Source organism: Rhinoraja longicauda, chromosome 7, assembly GCF_053455715.1.
Source record: "Rhinoraja longicauda isolate Sanriku21f chromosome 7, sRhiLon1.1, whole genome shotgun sequence".
Taxonomy (NCBI): Eukaryota; Metazoa; Chordata; class Chondrichthyes; order Rajiformes; family Arhynchobatidae; genus Rhinoraja; species Rhinoraja longicauda.
The window spans coordinates 19,618,023-19,637,318 of NC_135959.1; the positions used below are offsets into that span (position 1 = coordinate 19,618,023).

The 19,296-nt window shown below is 42.0% G+C and overlaps 1 protein-coding gene across 1 annotated transcript in view; it reads right to left on the reverse strand.

Annotated features, from left to right (window-relative positions):
* pcca (propionyl-CoA carboxylase subunit alpha) overlaps positions 1 to 19,296 on the reverse strand; it is a 354,157-nt gene that overhangs the window by 241,133 nt on the left and 93,728 nt on the right. Inside the window, exons 5-6 of the mRNA XM_078402214.1 lie at positions 12,199 to 12,312; positions 11,618 to 11,671 (exon numbers count right to left, since the gene is read on the reverse strand). Coding sequence (XP_078258340.1) covers positions 11,618 to 11,671; positions 12,199 to 12,312 — 168 coding nt within the window. The remainder of the gene's footprint in view (positions 1 to 11,617; positions 11,672 to 12,198; positions 12,313 to 19,296) is intronic.

Here is a 19,296-nt window from a genome sequence, read left to right on the forward strand (position 1 = left end):
GTACATATCCAAGTGTCTTTTAATTGTTGTTATTGTATCTGTCTCAACTGCCTCCTCTGGTAGCTCTTTCCATCTAACCACAAGCCTCTGAGTGAAAAAGTTGCCCTTCAGGTTCGTATTAAATTTTGCCCCTCTCACCTTGAACAGATGTTCTCTTGTTTTTGATTCCCTTTCCTTGGGTAAAAGACTGTGTATTCACCCTATCTTTTCCCCTCCTGATTTTGTACAAATCTATAAAATCATCCCTGTCTCTCTCCTGCACTCCAAGGAATAGTCCTAGCCCAACCTCTCCCTATCACTCAAACCCTCGAGTCCTAGCAACATCCTCGCAAATCTTCTCTGCACTCTTTCCAGCTTAAATATACCTTTCTATAGCAGGATGACTAAAATTGATCATCCAAGTATGGACTCATCCATGTTACGTACAGCTGTTACATAACATCCCAACGTCTATGCTGAATACCCTGACTAATAAGGCCAATGTTCTAAAAACCTTCCTGACCATCCTAAATACTAGTTTAGTTTAGTTTCGTTTAACAGGGAAATGGGCCCTTCGGTCCAAAAAGTCAGTGCCAACCAACAATCACCCATTCACATTAATTCTATCCTACACACTAGGGACAATTTATAGAAGGCAATTAACTTACAACTTATAAACCTGTATGCCTTTGGAATCTGGGAGGAAAGCAGATAATCCAGAGAAAACCGTACAGTCACAAGGAGAACATAAAACTACGTGCAGACAGATCCATAGTCAGGATCAAACATGGGTCTCAGGCAGTGATAAGTAACACTACCGCTGCACCAGTGTGCCACTCTTTGACATTGTCTTTGACAAATGTCTTTCACATTTCCACCCTAAGAAATAGGTTCAGACTATCTAACCTATCTATGCTTCACATAATTTATATGCTTCTCCAGGTTACCCCTCAACATCCGACGCTTGGGACACCATCATACCATCATATATCTTGATTACACCGATAACTGTAATTCAATGGATCTTTGTATTGAACGGCAATAGTTTTAAAAAGAACTTTCAAAGGATCTGTGGGGCAGAGATGATTGATTGTGAGACTAATCAGGTAGTCTTATCAAAGGAAAGCAACTATGATGGGCCAGAAATACCATCCTCTGGGTAAGTGGTTGATGGTGAGGATCAAAGCTATAGACTGCAGGAAGTTATCAATGACCCAAGGAACATATCAGAAAAGTGTCAAATAAAATTCAGTCTGGAGAGGGCAAACCAAGCTGGGGAATACATAATAAATATTTATTTACAGTGAAGCAGGAAATAGTAGAAATACCTTGAGGTGTGACAGGCAGATGGAAAGGTTAAGACACATAAGGAACATTTTTCATTCATAAGTCAGCAGCACATAGAAGAGCATGAGGCGATGCAGGAATCCATAAGATGCTAGTTTGGTAGAGCCAGAGATTGTGCTGTCACCATTTAAAAACATTTCCTCATATTAACTGTGCTTCATTGTCGTGGTTGGCATTTATTGCCATACAAAGAGGATGATGAGTCACCCTGAACACAGTCAGCCATGCACCAAAGGCAATTCCACACTGCTGTTAGGCGAGCAGTTCCAGGATTTTGATCGAACATCAATGAAGAAATGGAGCGTAGGAAAGAACTGCAGATGTTGGTTTAAATTGAAGATAGACACAAAATGCTGGAGTAACTCATTGGCCTCTCAGGAGAGCATCTCTGGAGGGAAGGAATGGGTGACATTTCGGGTCAAGTCCCTTCTTCAGACTGAGAGTCAGGGGAGAGGGAGAGGGAGATGATTGCATTTTGCAAGACAGTCTTGACCCTTTGAAATTTGTGTACAGGAAAGGTAGGTCTACAGAAGAGATGGCAGTAAGTTTCTCTATGTTAGGATGCTCTTCATTGACTATAGTTCAGCCTCCAACACCATAATGCTGAATAAACTCATCCCTAATCTTTTAGACCATGTCCTTGGAGCCTCTACCAGCAACTGGCAAATGATCACTGCACCTCGTGCACGCTTCAGATACCTGGATAATCTTCAGTTGACATCTCAGAGAACTGGAAAGAAGGAACTAATGCTGCCTTCACAAAATCCTCAAAATCCATTGGCATAATGGGTGAACCTCTCCCAGGCCAACATCTCTGGAATTTGAGGGTCAGCCAGTTCTATTGGATGGGGCTCATCATGCACATGTTTGACACCAGACTCCTGAAGGAAGTACGCTATTAATTACTAGACAGAGAAAGTACAGCCCTCAGGAAGCAATAGTGCATTAAAACTATTTCAGAGAGCCAGCCATTTAAGTTTTCATCAGAGCCAGTCAGTTCTGAAGAAGGATTCTGACTCAAAACGTCACCTGCTCCCTTTCTGCAGAGATGCTGCCTAATTTGCTGAGTCACGCCAGCATTTTGTGCCTACCTTCGGTGTAAGCCAGCATCTGCAGTTCCTTCCTGCACACCGAATAAAGTATTATTCTATATTCTCTACAAATGCTGCCTGACCTGCTGAGCATTTCCAGCATTCGGCGTTCTTTCATATTTCCAACAGCTGCAGTGTTTTGTATCTGCTAGTTCAAACACTGATATTTTCTCTCTCTCCTGTGCCCCAATCACCTCCTCCAGAAAGATCACCTGCGATTCACGATCTTGCAACTAGCACTGACTATTATCATTGACACTCAAACTCTTTTAGCCACCATCCTCACATACATTTCCTTTATTCTCTTCACCACATCCCTCTTTGTAACTTAAAACATGCTTGATTCATCCTTTTCCTAACTCCAATGATCAGCAACCTGAAACATTCAGTGTTTCTTTCTCCTCAGATGCTGTCTGAACAGCTGAGTGCTTCAAGAGTATTCTCTTTTTATTTCAGGCTCCCAGTGAACTTGCTGTAAATTGGTAATTATAGAGTCCATCACGATAGTTCGTCTGAAATCCCTAATAACACTAAATGTTCGCTTACTTTAAAACAAAAGTTTAAAAATCCAACATAGGTGAACAAAGCAAAAAAAACTGCATGAACTACAATTACGATACTAAAAATAAAATCATCACGCCATTGTTTGTGGAAGCTCTCTATAATTTTTGTGACTCTTTTTCCTGACCGCACTTTAAAGAGTAATTAGTTGGCCATGAAGTCTTTTGAAATGTTCTGAGATTGAAAGAGGGATTATAGAAATGCAATCCCTTTTTAAAACCACAAATCCTTTAACATAGACGACAACAAATCCTCCTAAAGAGTCACAAGTTAGAAAAACACTAGTACCCCCAGTAACACAACTCTACCTGCAACTTTGCTACGTGTAGCTCAGGCTAAAATCATTCCATGCTTCCAATGCAGGGCGTTATCTGAAATATTGACCATCTCTTTATTCCACAGATGTTGCTGGAACTGCTGAGTTCCTAAATAAGTTTATTTTTGCTATCATTCTGTGGGCAACAGAATTGGTCTTGAACCCTTCATTTGCCATTGGTACAATAAAACAATTAAAACTTATTGATCCCAGCAAAAACGTATTCTAGCCTGTTCTCACTATTCTCTTTCAACACCAACAATTATCATTGACACTCAACCCCTTTTGGCCTTCCACCCTCACAGGCATTTCTGTTGGCCCATTCACCATTTCCTCCTTTGTACTTAAAACATGTTTCTTTTACAGCTTTTCATAATTCCAATGAATAGTCAACAACCTGAAACATTCAGTTTCTTTCTCCACAGATGCTGCCAGATCGGCTGAGTGTTTCCAGCATCTTATAACAAGAAAATAATGTGAAAATATTCAATAAATGTGTTTTACAAAAAAACACTCAATCCACATTCACTCAATCTGCAGATATATTCGGTGCCTCCCCATTAGTATTTCTCCTTGTAATACGAAGCTGGAAATGTTGTGTAACTTGTTAGCAACCTGTGTAACTAACTGCTGTCTAAATTATAATATTCAACTAGACCAAGTGGACCCGTTGGGCCCAAACCTCTCCTGCATTGGTGCAGCACCCTCCCCTCCACCCTCCCCTCCCCTCCCCCCTCCCCTCCCCCTCCCCCCTCCCCTCCCTCCCCTCCCCCTCCCCCTCCCCTCCCTCCCCTCCCCCCCCCCTCCCCTCCCTCCCCTCCCCTTAAGAAGAAATGAAGGAAAATACTGGAAAGACTTGGATTAATCAAATGATGACTCTGTTTCTGTTGAACCCTCAAATGCAGCATATCAAAAAGGAGATGGGTATTTAGATCCTCACCTCGTCTACCCCACCATTCACTTAGAGTATGACCTGAATGTGAATGTAACTGCTATATGTGGTTACCTGCTGTGGTTCCAGAAACTGAAATGGTCATTGACAAACAAAAATCTATTGACCACCTAATGCAGCAGCCCTCGGGAAAGTAGCATTCCAGATCTCCTCTAGCTTTTATGAGAAGTAGTGCTCCGCTGAATGACGTGGCCTGAGTGTTCAGACTTTCTTGTATTAACGGGGAAGCAACAGAACAAACCCATACCTAGGATGGATTTTGTTGTTGTTGAATGTTTGCAACAAAGCAAGAATGGGTGATGGTGGGGAGGGGGTGTAATGAGAAGTTAATAGGATGGCCTACCTGTGGTAACTCCTGTGCTTCTTAACATTTGCATTCCAAACCAATGCGTGCAATGCAAATCAATGATCAACTGGAAACTGCAGATCACTCTGAAAAGCCCGGCAGGCTATTTGTCTTTCAATTCTTCTACTCTACTTGTTCCCAATACCAGTATATTCATCAAGCTTGGAAACAACTCTTGAATAAGAGGCAGCCTTTCAGCAATGAAATGTAAATCACAGACTTGTCCTTAAAACGTTGACTTGCCACTGCTAATGGGTGTGTTGAAAGGAAAATACGTATTGGATGATTTAAATGTTTCTATTTAACCTGACACATTCTATTGTTTCTGCAACCAGCTGATGGCTACGACAAAGAACTGACAGGGTGACATACCAACCATAGTTCTGCCTGGTTTCCAATATTAAAAGATTCCGGTTGCAGGAGCCTTCTAGTGCTTCAATGTTATGACGGCTAAATAAGCAAAACTACAAACTAGAAAGAATACTGGAACAATCAAGTATTACGGTTAGTTTTATAACTCGTGATCAACTGCAAAGGAGCAAGACACTATCAACAGAAGGATTGGGCATTGCCAAATATCAAAACATGCTTATTTACATTGTGTGCGTGTGTGCGTGTGCGTGTGTGTGTGTGTGTGTGTGTGTGTACGTGTGTGTGTGTGTGTGTGTGTGTACGTGTGTGTGTGTGTGTGTGTGTGTGTGTGTGTGTGTGTACACACTGAACTTTTATAAATTAATTAAATTAAGGCCTTGATTGATTCATAGAAAAACATGGAGGGGTACATTTTTATCAGTCGTTATCTGCCCAATACGCATCTGTCCTGAAACCAATCACATTGGGGCTACATCCCACATTGAAGAAAGAACTCCAATACCTCTACTTCCTCAGCAGACTAAGGAAGTTCAACATGTCACCAAAGACTCTTATCAATTTCTACAGATGCACCGTAGAAAGCATCCTATGCTACACAGCTTCATTTAGCAACAGCTCTGACGATGACTGCAAGAATTGTGGATGTAGCCCAGTCCATCACACAAACCAGCCTCCCCCATCAACTCATCTACATTTCACATTGTTTCGGGAAAGCAGATAATATAATCAAGGGCCATTTACATTCTACCGTCGGGCAAAAAATACGAAATACAAAAGCTTCAAGTTCCGTACCACCTGGTACAGGAACAGCTTCTTCCCCACTGTTATCAGACTAATCAATGGTCCTCTGATAAGCTACGGGTCAAGTCCCGATCTCCGAACTACCTCACGGTGGCCCATGCACTTTTATTTTATCTGTAACACTAGATTCTGCACTCTGGTATTTGTTTTTTTGCACTACTTGTACTTGCTTATGTGTTGAGCGAAGCTCATCGACGACTGCATTGGTGCTACCTCTTGTACCCATGCAGAACTCACTGACTTCATACACTGCACTTCCAATTTCCATCCTGCCCTTAAATATACCTGGACTATCTTCGACATCTCCCTCCCGTTTCTGGATCTCATCATCTCCATCACAGGAGACAGACTAGTGACTGACATCTACTACAAACCCACTGACTCGCACAGCTATCTGGACGACACTTCTTCCCACCCGGTCTCCTGCAAAAAGTCTATCCCCCTACTCCCAATTCCTCCGTCTACGCCGCATCTGCGCCCGGGATGAGGTGTTTCACACTAGGACGTCAGAGATGTCCTCGTTCTTCAGGAATTGGGGCTTCCCCTCTTCCATTATAGATGAGGCTCTCACTAGGGTCTCTTCTACATCCCGCAGCTCCGCTCTTGCTCCCCCTCCCCCCACTCGTAACAAGGACAGAATCCCCCTCGTTCTCATCTTCCACCCCACCAGCCAGCGGATCCAACAAATCATCCGCCAACATTTCCGTCACCTACAACGGGACCCCACCACTGGCCATATCTTCCCATCCCCTGCCCTTTCTGCGTTCCGCAGAGACCGTTCCCTCCGTAACTCCCTGGTCCACTCGTCCCTTCCTACCCAAACCACCCCATCCCTGGGCACTTTCCCCTGCAACCGCACGTGATGCAACACCTGTCCCTTTACCTCCCCCCTCAACTCCATCCAAGGACCCAAACAGTCTTTCCAGGTGAGACAGAGGTTCACCTGCACCTCCTCCAACCTCATCTATTGCATCCGCTGCTCCAGATGTCAACTTATTTACATCGGCGAAACCAAACGCAGGCTCGGCGATCACTTCGCTCAACACCTGTGCTCGGTCCGCGTTGGCCAAACTGATCTCCCGGTAGCCGAGCACTTCAACTCCCCCTCCCATTCCCAGTCTGACCTTTCTGTCATGGGCCTCCTCCAGTGCCATAGTGAGGCCCACCGGAAATTGGAGGAATAGCACCTCATATTTCACCTGGGCAGCTTGCAGCCCAATGGTATGAACATTGACTTCTCCAACTTTAGATAGTTCCTCTGTCCCTCTCTTCCCAGATCTCCCTCTATCTTCCTGTCTCCACCTATATCCTTCCTTTGTCCCGCCCCCCTGACATCAATCTGAAGAAGGGTCTCGACCCGAAACGTCACCCATTCCTTCTCTCCCGAGATGCTGCCTGACCCGCTGAGTTACTCCAGCATTTTGTGAATAAATACCTTCGATTTGTACCAGCATCTGCAGTTATTTTCTTATTCTAGTCACGTCAAGTTGTTCAACCAGAGATAAGGCCTATGGGGAGTGCAAAAATACAAACCACAACAGCAAAGATTGATGCAGAAACTGCTAGAGAAAACACCAATGATTCTTGGTCTGAAGAGTATACTAGAGAGTATCAATACAATTGATATTACTTTTAAAAATGCAGAAGATAGGTTTTCACTCTGTAGATTATAATAGCTTCACACCAAGAGCAACATGCCACGGGTGTCATGAAAAATCAATCACACAAGATTCACCCAATTAGTCAAAGCCAGTGGTTATTCTCCACCTGAGATCCTCAACAATGTATTCCCCTACTCCTTTCCCCCCCATGTGCTCACCTAACTATCTCCTTTAATGCATTTCAGTTAGCAGCATTTCACAGAGTTGTTAGAATGTGGAACATGCTTCCACATGAATGATTAAAGAAGCAAAGAAACAAGCTGCTGGAAGAACTCAGCAGGTCAAGCAGCATCTGTGGAGAAATGGTCAGATGATGATTCGGGTTGGGACGTTTCTTCAGACCAAAGAATTCTTAATTAGCATTCTTAGTGAAACTAAGAAATCATTTAGTTAGTGATTATCTTTTATTTATGAGCCCTTGGTTTGAAGAAATAGTCTGAAGAAGGGTCTCGACCCGAAAGATCAGTCTGAAGAAGCGTCTCGACCCGAAAAATCACCCATTCCTTCTCTCCTGAAATACTGCCTGACCCGCTGAGTTACTCCAGCATTTTGTGTCTTCCTTGTTTTGATCAAATCATTTTCTTTGTCTACCCTTTCTCAAAACACCTTGATAAACAAAGACCTGTCTCTATAAAGTTGGTCCTCATCCCTCAGCTTATCGAGAAAAGAGCCCCACCCTATTCAGTCTAGGCTGATAGTTAAAACTTGCAGTTCTGCCAACATTTTTGTAATGTATGTAGAGGCCAGAACTCTGCAGAATACTCCATGGGGTCTAATCAAGGTCTAATCATGCTCCTAATCTAAAAAAAAACTACCCAACCTCATGATTATTGTCCCGAATTACATGAACGTTTCAAAACTAGACCAGTCTAACTTCTCCCAGCAAATGTACTGCTACAATTGTCTTGTATCTTAAGATACAGCTTTCCAAATTAAAATGAGTTTCCATGATGTCTGCATGTCATGAGCAATGATATTTTCCTGGACGTCTTTAAAGCATTTTATTGCTAATGGTGTCCCTTCTTGAAGTACTTCCTTGGCTCAGAAACTCTTTGCAAAAAAACATACTTAAGACAAGCAACGCATCACAAGTATGCAAAGTCTTCCTTATCATTATTGCAAATTGGTCAGTTTTGTGAAACGCATGCATGTGAAAGCACAGCAAATTGGCTTGAGGAAATGACTTCTGAAATGAACAAAGGTAGAATCCTCACCTCACCCCCACCCCCAGGCCATGCTGCTCCAATTCTGGCCATTTGCACACCCTCAATTAACATTGTTTATTTCATACAAAAATAAACTTTATTCATCATTAAAAAGACATATACGGAAGAAAACACTCCATAGAGTTTTACATTGTTAGTGTTGGTGTATCCATTCAGTTTTGCTTGTTCGATATGTAATAGTGTTGGTACATCTGGTTTGTACGGAACACAATTTTTTGATTAGTAAGGGTGTGAAATGTTAGGGGGACAAGGCAGGAGAATGAGGATGAGAGGGAAAGATCAGCCATGATGAATGACGGAATAGACTCAATGGGCCAAATGGCCTAATTCTGCTTCTATGTCTTATGAATTGAAAATGTCACTCATATGTGTGTCCTCTCCCCCCCTTCCAATGTTTGAGGGCTTCCCCACCAAACTCATCCGCAATTTACAAGTCCAAGCTCCAGAGTTCCCTCCCGAAAGCTCCCCGCTTTTCCTTTTTAGCAATTTTCATCCTCAATTCGCTCTGTTAAAATTCCTCAGGATCTCGTATGTTTCAATCTAGTAGCTCCACAAGTCTTCTACGATGTAACAGAGATGTAACATGTAGCCCATGCAAACCTTTTTAGTCAACTATCTGCCCATTGTTTTGGGTCAGGACCGTTCTTCAGACTGGTTGCGGTAAGAGGGGGGAAAGCAGGAAAAGAGAGATGGGGGCAGGACATAACTTGGCAAGTAATAGCTGGATACAGGTGAGGAGGGTGTGTTTGGCAGATGGGTGGAATATGTGATGAAGGCTGGAGATGAAATGGAGACAAAAGATATCAGATAAGTAGAGAAAAGGAGTGAAAGGAAACACTAGAGGGAGGGATATAGCTGGTAGGGGCCAAGGGTGGGGGCAGAAAAGAGAGGCGAAATAGTGGGAGAAATGGGTGTGCCCCAGGGTGGGAGCACAGGAAACAGAAAGGGGGTAGGAGGTAGCATTACTTAATATTGGAGAATTCAATGTTTTTCTAGCCCCAGGGCGCATCTATTTCTCCCACTATTCCATCCCCCCCAACCCATACCCCCATCCCTTCCACACATATCCTTTCTGGCTTTACATTTCATTCCTCTTCTCTCCTTAACTGACACACTTTTGCTTCCTTTTCTTCTCAACCCTTTGTCATTTATTCCACCCATGTGGCAATCAATCCCCCTTCACATGTATCCGCCGATCACTTGGAAGGTTTGGTCTAACTTCCACCTATTTATTTCAAACTTCCCCCCCCCCAGCCTGTACTATAATCAGTCTGAAGAAGAGTCCCTTCTCCAAACGTCATCTGACCATTTGCTCCACAGATGCTGCCTGACCCACTGAGTCACTCCAGAAACGTTGTGTTTTTCTCAAGATTCCAGCATCTGCAATTCCTTTAACCTCCATTCCAGGTGTTGGCCTGCGATACCTTCTCTGAACTGTATCTAGCATAATCAGCACTGTACACTATGCTCCAGTTCTTATCTTCCCACTGACTTATTTAACTAAAACCCAATTTCTTCCTTTTGTATTCAATTTGCTTGGTAATAAACAACATTATTTTGTTGATTATCCAGATTACATGCTGTACTTGTTAATATACTTTGCAATCATATATTAGGACATCTAGATCCCTTTTGGTCACCATTTGGATGACATTGTTCTTTTTAATTTATCCTACTAAAAAGAACAATTTCACAAGTTCCCACATTACCCCCAGATGCCTGAACCTTTCCTACTCACTAATTGGAGCAGTGTAGATAGTGCCATGGTCTGTTGAAGGAGGTTGCAAAGAAAGGGTAGCAGGGGCTTGGATAAAATTATCAATGAATCCCATGTAAAAAGCATGAAAATGATAGGGCATTCAGACCATTTCCTCCATGAATATGCAACCTTAATGGATTAGTACCCATATAATGATGATGCGCAGTTAGCGTCACTTCCTGGTTACAGTCAGTCCAGTCTGGCAAATTGAAAGTGACAATAACAAAGCTCCACTGTATTAATTAGCGACTGATCGTCTCTGCTTGATCGTCAGTGGAAGTGCTGTAATGACGCCTCCTGACCTAGAGGGTCACTATCTGCCGGTAGAGCATGTCCATATTACAATAGATGAACAGCTGCGCTCTTTAGCATTATTTTGTGCATTAAAGAGAGGATAAAATTCCTCATCAATTTCTGCTTTAAAGAAATAAACTAAAAGAAATGCAGTAAACACAGCAGGGAAAAGAAATGGCAATCCCCTGTTGTGCTATTGAGTTATTGTGAAGTTCCACTTATGCTACTGATTGGTCAACTATGTTTTTTCTGTTCAGTTGAACTAAATTTTGTCTTGAATTAAAGCCGTTCTCTTGGTTAAAAATGTTTTTGAAGTACTTCGAAACAAACATTTTACAATCTAAACAGATTATTTTACAAATTCTGCGCTTCCAGGGCAGCAGCAGATAAAAAAAACCCTGCTGTTGTCACCCTAGGCAGAGAAAACAAATGGAGAAAATTAAAAAAATAAACAACACACACCATTCTGAGATTTTATATGCTCAATTCTGGAGCACTAAAAGTTAAAGTGAAGAAGAATTGGTTTGGAGGTGTAATGGGTTAATTTTATGAAAGAGGACTGTAGTATAATTTCTGAAATAGCCCCTATTTTTTGAAATTGCTGATTTTTCAAGAATCATTATGCTATTTAAACATTTTTCAGGCCTGCCTGTGTCAGCGATGCTCATGTAATTTCCCCCCTATGCTTTCAGCTGAATCTCATCAAGCCAGAAATCTCAAGTTATCATAATGCACACTGATGAGGCCAGCTGAGTCATCGGCAGCACCACTGAGAGGGTTTCAGCCTTGCTTTAAATCAGGCCCCTCTCGCTCAACCCACATGTTCGTTACTCACAGGCAAACTGCCATTTCTGTCCTTTCCGCAAGATTAATCAACAGCAAGGGGGGGGGTGAATCAACAACAAAACTTACCAGACGTCTAGCAAATTCTACGTTTTCTGAAAGGAACCCATATCCTGGGTGGACCTAAGACACAAAAAGGCAGAAGGCATGCATAACATAATCTTTTAAACTACTAATTAATCTTAAATCTATCACATTTATCTTATTCAGCACTTGAAACAAGGAAAGAAATTTTCATTGCATTGTTGGCCCCAGCATGCATATTGGCAATCCTAATGCTCATTGATTTCTTGCACAATTAATAGTTCAGAAAACAACCACTACAACAAATATTAAGGGGGAAATGCTAATTCCATGCTCAAGATTAATTAGATTTCTTTTATTAATAATAATGAATAAAAGTAAATTATGAAATGAACTCAAGTTACTCCCTGGTGTGAAAAACTGAATTCTGCAGCCACCTGCAGGATCAGTAACAGGCACTGCCAGATGCTACCGAGCCTTTGATTTCCAGTAGCAATCAAGCTTGCAATTTAGCTCGAGTCATAGGAACTAAACTGGAAGGAGATATTCATCCTTTTACAAGTTCTGCTGTTTCCTGAGGAATATACAAGCAGCCAGCAATGGGGTTTAAGCACATTCAGACTCACAGCTTGGGCACCAGTCTTTTGAATGGCTTCCATGATGGCATCCAGGTTGAGGTAGCTTTTGTTGGAGGGGGCTGGTCCAACACAGGAAGCCTCATCGGCCATCTTAACATGAACCTGCAAGAACAAAGAGAAAATTCAGCTTCAATGGGATATTCGCAAGTGAAAATAATTACATTCATGCATTCTCTTGGAAAGGAGACTTTAAGAAGATTTAGAATATGCCCTTTGTCCACATTGCCTCTCTGTTAGCATCGACAATGAATTTTGGAATACCGACAAAATGATTTTAAAAATCTGCAAGAGCATTTTAAAAATCGCATCTTACACTATAGAATGATTCTACGTAATCTCTTTAATACTATTCAAAATTACTTGTGATTAAAAATACTATAAATAACTCACAAGATAAAGTATCTTTTGAAGTGAATGTTTAAAAATACAACCTATAATTCTGTGTAGCCTAGGCAGTTAATAAAATTGTACTGAATAACAAATACTCATGGCCCATTCTATTCTGACTCCCCAGGATGTTGGAGATAATTAGAGTGAATTCAATACAGAGATGCTCCAAATGTCCCCGCACAGCATCAGGTCAGCGACATACACAAATTAAGGCCAATGTCTAAAGAGTTCAATATCGTTTCACCTGAACCGGAAAATCTAGCGAATTATTTATCCAGACAGCCAATGACTCAAAAGTTTCACCCACACCCGTATTCTTCTTTGCTAGGAGAAAAGAACCAGAGGGTGTACAGAACGTTATCCAATTTAAGCTGGTTAGTTTGTGGCAGAATCATGCTGCCCTAGCTGGAATTCTTGCCACATGTGCAGCTTGAACTATAGAGAATCACAACTGTCGTTTCTTTTAATTCTGAAGCTTTTATTTAGAAAAATAACAAACTTAGTGCCATTTCATTTGGGTATTTTGCTTTAAATATCAAAAGATTTCTGCTATTCATAGCCAATGTTTAAAAAAACCCTGCATATAGTAAAGACATTTATGCTTTTGTCATTGACAATAAACAGTCTAGTATTCCCATAAAGACAGAGTATTGTTCATTAGTATCTCACTTAAAATCTGATCCATTTAATGTTTTATACATTTGCTTGCACAACTCTAAGGCCCAGGATCAAATGCAATAAGAATGAGAAGTGCATTGAGTTTGACTCAGTCCAGTTGGGTAACTGGTGTAATGCATGGAAGGTGCTCCTTACCACAGTACAAACATCATTTGACTTCAAGAGTAAGAGAAATTCAGCAGCCAGATCAGCCGCACTATACTCAATAAGCTTTACACCTAATAAACTGTATTGAAATGTAGACACTGTTGAAAGTACCCAAAATGTGAACAGTTAGGTTTCAAAATGCCAATGAGATAAGTAGCAGTAAACAGTCTGCTTTGCTTTAAAGAAACAGAAGAGTAAAGGTGCGTGTACTTCAATATGGGTTTGGCCTTTTCAGTAAATATAAAGTTTTTCATATTCATCACCACCTGCTTAATCACAACTGAGGATGCACAGGAGATGCTTGCCTTGCCTTGATAGCCACACTCATAATATGTATTCAAATTAGAATAAATTATATGTAGTTTGGTATTATCTGAATGGTGTCAAGTTAGGAAAAGGGGACGTACAACGAGATCTGGGTGTCCGAGTGCATCAGTCACTGAAAGGAAGCATGCAGGTACAGCAGGCAGTGAAGAAAGCCAATGGAATGTTGGCCTTCATAACAAGAGGAGTTGAGTATAGGAGCAAAGAGGTCCTTCTGCAGTTGTATAGGGCCCTAGTGAGACCGTACCTGGAGCACTGTGTGCAGTTTTGGTCTCCAAATTTGAGGAAGGATATTCTTGCTATTGAGGGCGTGCAGCATACGTTTACTAGGTTAATTCCTGGAATGGCGGGACTGTCATATTTTGAAAGACTGGAGCGGCTAGGCTTGTATACACTAGAATTTAGAAGGATGAGAGGGGATGAGAGGCAGGAAACATGTTCCCAATGTTGGGGGAGTCCAGAACCAGGGGCCAGTTTAAGAATAAGGGGTAGGCCATTTAGAACGGAGATGAGGAAACACTTTTTCAGTCAGAGAGTTGTAAATCTGTGGAATTCACTGCCTCAGAAAGCAGTGGAGGCCAATTCTCTGAATGCATTCAAGAGAGAGCTAGATAGAGCTCTTAAGGATAGCGGAGTCAGGGGGTATGGGGAGAAGGTAGGAATGTGGTACTGATTGAGAATGATCAGCCATGATCACATTGAATGGCAGGACTATCATATGTTGAAAGACTGGAGCTGGCTTGAAGGGCCGAATGGCCTACTCCTGCACCTATTGTCTATTGTCAAAGAGAATTTAACAAATGTGTACTAACAAATGGATTTAAATTCTAGGATAACATTTTTCTTTGAATGTAATTTACCAAGTGTACTCTGCACAAATTAGTATTCTTTTTCTGCCTAAACAAAGCGTTGTAGGTTTGCTGATCCCCATTACCTCTTCAATTTGCATGTGTATGTGATACATTTGTTATACCTAGGCACTTTTAAATACTCAAAAAGACTACTTTTAAACTGTTAGCAACTATAAATGTTTCCAATAATGAAGAAGTAATTTGTAAAAAAAATCATTTAATTTCCCCATATTTTTTCCCATTATTCATCTCTTCTATTTATTTTACTGTGGAGCTGCAAGATAGAACCATATGCTGAGCTGTAAAGTAACAACATAATATCTCCCCCATTATTGGGCTCTTCCATATATTTTAAGGTAGAGCTATAAGATAGAGGCATAAACTGAGGATTGCCAGATATGGTTAGGAAGATCCTAAGTTCAAACTAGAATTTGCCAACTTCTCGAACATACCACAAAATATGTTTGATCGAGAAAAATTATATGTTGACATAATGTGAATATTCTAAGTAAATATAACAATGTGCTTGGTATAGTGAAAGCACTTTGTATAACCACATTATGAATGAAGTATACTGTTGGATAAAAATCTCAGGCTTCTTGCTGCAAAATGCTGGATCACTTGAATCTCTCAGAAGTGTTTATGCAGCAGAACCTCTTTGACCATCGGTCAATCTGACAGTGGCCTTTACTCAGTGTCCAAGGCCCTGCAGGAAAGATGGTGCATCCCATCAGATGGTTTACTTGAACAGTCTGACAAGGTCATTGGAAAAATACCCCATCACCAGAACCATCTGACAAGCACAACAATCCTGCGTGGCTTGTGGTGTGAAGGATCCTCTCCATCAGGTCGTTCATGCACAGCTGGAATCTTAATGCCACCACACACTGCCCTTGAGGTGTATGCACCGGGGATGAGACTGTCATCCATTCCCTTTTGAGTTGGATGATTGCCAAGAAGCTCCAGAAAGGAATACAGCAGTCATGGTCAAGGTACGTCCTGCACAGCTGCATAACACAGGACTCTATGGGCTGCTCCCAGGGAAGTACCGAGACAAATATCAGCTGCTGTTGGAATAACTGACTCCAAGGTGCACTTCAGTCTGCCGAAAACTCGCCGGTCTTCCAGTGCAGGGAGCTGGCCACATTGGAATTTTGCAGACTGCCTCATCCACCGTCCAAGACTACATGTTGAGGGACCCGTCAAAATTTCGAGTAGCTGCCACAAAAACTGTGGAGAAAGGCCATCCTGCCATTGCATATGTGGCTGAAATCTGGTGAAAACCTTTCATGGAATGTATGTAAAATAAAAACTGACATCATGTTTATTTAATGGAAATTCTGTAACTTAGTGGAATGAAATGCCCAGACTGAATGGTGACACATGAATGCACTATTCATAAAATTTGCAATTATGTAATAAACTATATTATAGACCCAACTCCTGCACTCAATACCATAACCAATGGAGGCAAGTGTGCCAAACAGCTTCTTTGCCTCCCTGCTCACTTGTGGCGCCACTTTCATGGAACTATGTAGCTGCAGCACTAGGTCTCTACATTCTACAACGATCACCCAGGTTCCTACCATTTACTGTATTCTCCCTCAGAGGCTCATCAACTTCACCTTGTTTTTTCTTATCACCCGCCTCTGAACAATTTACAGCATCTAATTTGTTTACCAACCATTGTTGGGATGTGGGAGGAAACTAGAACTAGGGGCGGCACAGTGGTGCAGCAGTGGAGTTGCTGCCTTACAGCCCCATGGACCCCGGTTCGATCCTGACTATGGGTGCTATCTGTACGGAGTTTGTACATTCTCCTTATGACTGTGTGGGTTTTCTCCAGGTACTCCAGTTTCCTCCCACATTCCAAAGATTTGTAGGTTAATTGTTTTCTGTAAATTGCTTCTGGTGTGTAGGATAGAACTAGTGCATGGGGTGATCATTAGCCGGTGAGGACTCAGAGGCACGAAGGGCCTGTTTCCAGGCTGTATTTCTAAACTAAACTAAATTAAACCAAACTAAACCTGTGGGAATCATATATGGTCTCAGGGAGAACATGCAGACTCCACACTGACAGAGGAAGGGATCAAATCTGGGTCACTGGAGTTTTGAGGCAGAAGCACTACCAAATGCATCACTATTCCCTCCACTTAGCCTGCATCCTTCAGTGCTAGATTCAGGGTAAATACACTAACACAACAGAGGAGAGAATGCAGCCTTATCCAATTCCAGAATTGATTGGGAAGCTTTCCATTTCTCACTCACTGATTAAGACATCACTATCAATGTCATTGAGGAGCAGTTGCATCTAATTGCAGATTCCCCCATAAATGCATACATCATGCACATGTATGAGATACTGTCAAATAGTTTTTCATTATCCAAGTTGACTAAGAACTTATCCATTCCCCATCCTGCATGTAGGTGAGTACATTGATGAATAGCACAAGACTGTCAGAGTTCTCCTTGCTGGATCTGGTGTAGATCTAATCTGGGTGAAAATCCAGCCTAAGGCAGATTCAACTACTCATGATTTTGGATAATCTAGTAATCCATATGTAGCAGTGGGACTGATTGCCAATTTCTGATCCCTTTCTCCATTTTTCACCCATCAGTGACAGTTATGGCGCACTCCTGTATGTATTCCGTCATGCTGCCATCTAGATGCACATTGGCACATTTGGTAGATATCAGGCAAACCAGCCCAACAGAGCCAAATACAACTCAGGAGTTTAACACCACAAAATAACAGACAAATTGTGCCAGCTTTTCCAGAGTTAATGTAGTTAGTAGATCATGTCCATCTGATGCATGTTTGATAATCTGTCAAAAGCCCTTCTCCTGGTACAAGCATAAGGATTTGAGTACAAGAGAGTGCTATTATAGAAGTTCTCGGTGAGACCAAGGCTAAAGTACTGTGTATACTTTGGTCTCCCTATTTATAAAAGGATAAAGCTGCCTTTGAGAGAGTGTAAGAAGATTTACTCCACTAGTTGATAGGGTTGGCAAATTGTATGAAGAGAAACTGAGTTGTGCAGACTATATTTTCTTGCATTTAGAAGAATGAGAGGTGTTCTTATTGAAGCTTATAACATTTTTCACAGGGCTCAATTGGACATATGCAGAGAAGTTGTTTTCCCAGCTGAAGAGTCTAGAACTATGGCCATAACGTCTGAGAAACGTGTATTTGGAATCAGAGGAAAAGTATCCTCACTCAAAGGATGGTGAATCTTTGGAATTCTCTACCCTGGACAGCTGCGGAGGCAAAGTCATTGCGATAATTCAAAATAGAGATTGACAGATTTCTGAATAATAAGGGGATTGGGCAGTAAAATAGGAATTGAGGTAAACGTTCAGCCATGATCGATGAATTGATGAATGGCAGAGCAGGCTCCTATGGCCAAATAGTCTAATCCTGTTCCTAATTATTGACCTCTTCACGTTTCCTTTGATTGTTTCCCATCTGCATGCCAGTAAATTCAAGAGGGGTTTTGTGGTTCTCAGACCTGTGTAATTCCTTTTATGTTTTTTGATGTTTTATGAGCTACACGTTTCATACTCAGCTTCCATATTCCCCTGACAGCCTTTGGCCTTCCTGCAGTTGCACTCAGCGGGGAAGAAACAGTTGTTAAAAGGAATACCAACCTATTGTCCGTGGATCGGACCCTGTGTGAATAGGATACCACAGGAAGTTTATCCAGAACTGGGCATGGGACTGTCCCCATGTACACACTCCAAGACAAACACAACTGCTGCTGTAAGATTGTCAACACAGTGAAAGATGCCCCAGACCTAATATTATTATTATAGATATAAAATGCTGGAGTAACTCAGCGGCACAGGTAGCACCTCTGAAGAGAAGGAATGGGTGATGTTTCGGGTGGAGACCCACCCTTCTTCAGACCGAGAGTTAGCGGAGAGGGAGACTAGAGATATGGAAGGGTGAGGTGTGAAAATGACAGATCAAAGCAGACGTTGATCAAAGAAATGTAGAATGACTCATTGTTACCCGAGGGGAAAGGTGACAACGAGGCACACAATCAGTAAAATCTAATCAGGAGAACAATGAAACTAGTCGGAGAACTAAGGTGGGGTAGGGACGGAGAGAGAGGGAAAGCAAGGGCTACTTAAAGTTGGAGAAGGCAATATTCATAATGTTGGGTTACAGGCTGCCCAAGCGAAATATAAGGTGCTGTTCATCCAACTTGCATTGGGCCTCACTCTGATAGTGGAGGAGGCCCAGGACAGAAAGGTCAGTACGGAAATGGGAGAGGATGTTAAAGTGTTTAGCAACCGGGAGCTCACGTAGGCCTAGGCGGATTGAGCGGAGATGTTCAGCGAAACGATCGCTGAGCCTACGCCTGGTCTCACCGATATATAGGGGTCCCCACCTAGAACAGTGGATACAGTGGACCTATTGGACTTTCAGTGCAAGATGTCCATGACTGGCACATTCCACAGTCCAGGACTGGACATTAAAGGATGCACTGAAATCAGTTGCAGCTGCCACAAAGACTCCCTGGGGATGAGCCACAGTTTAAAGCCCTTCTCCCACTGCACAAAGAGGAACTGCAACACGAGTTTGAGAAATATCTCAGACTACTTGTATAAGGATTGAATGTAGAGAAAAAACCTACGTCAAGCAAATGTGACTTCTACTAAGAATGGCAACAGAATAGTACTATATTGTATA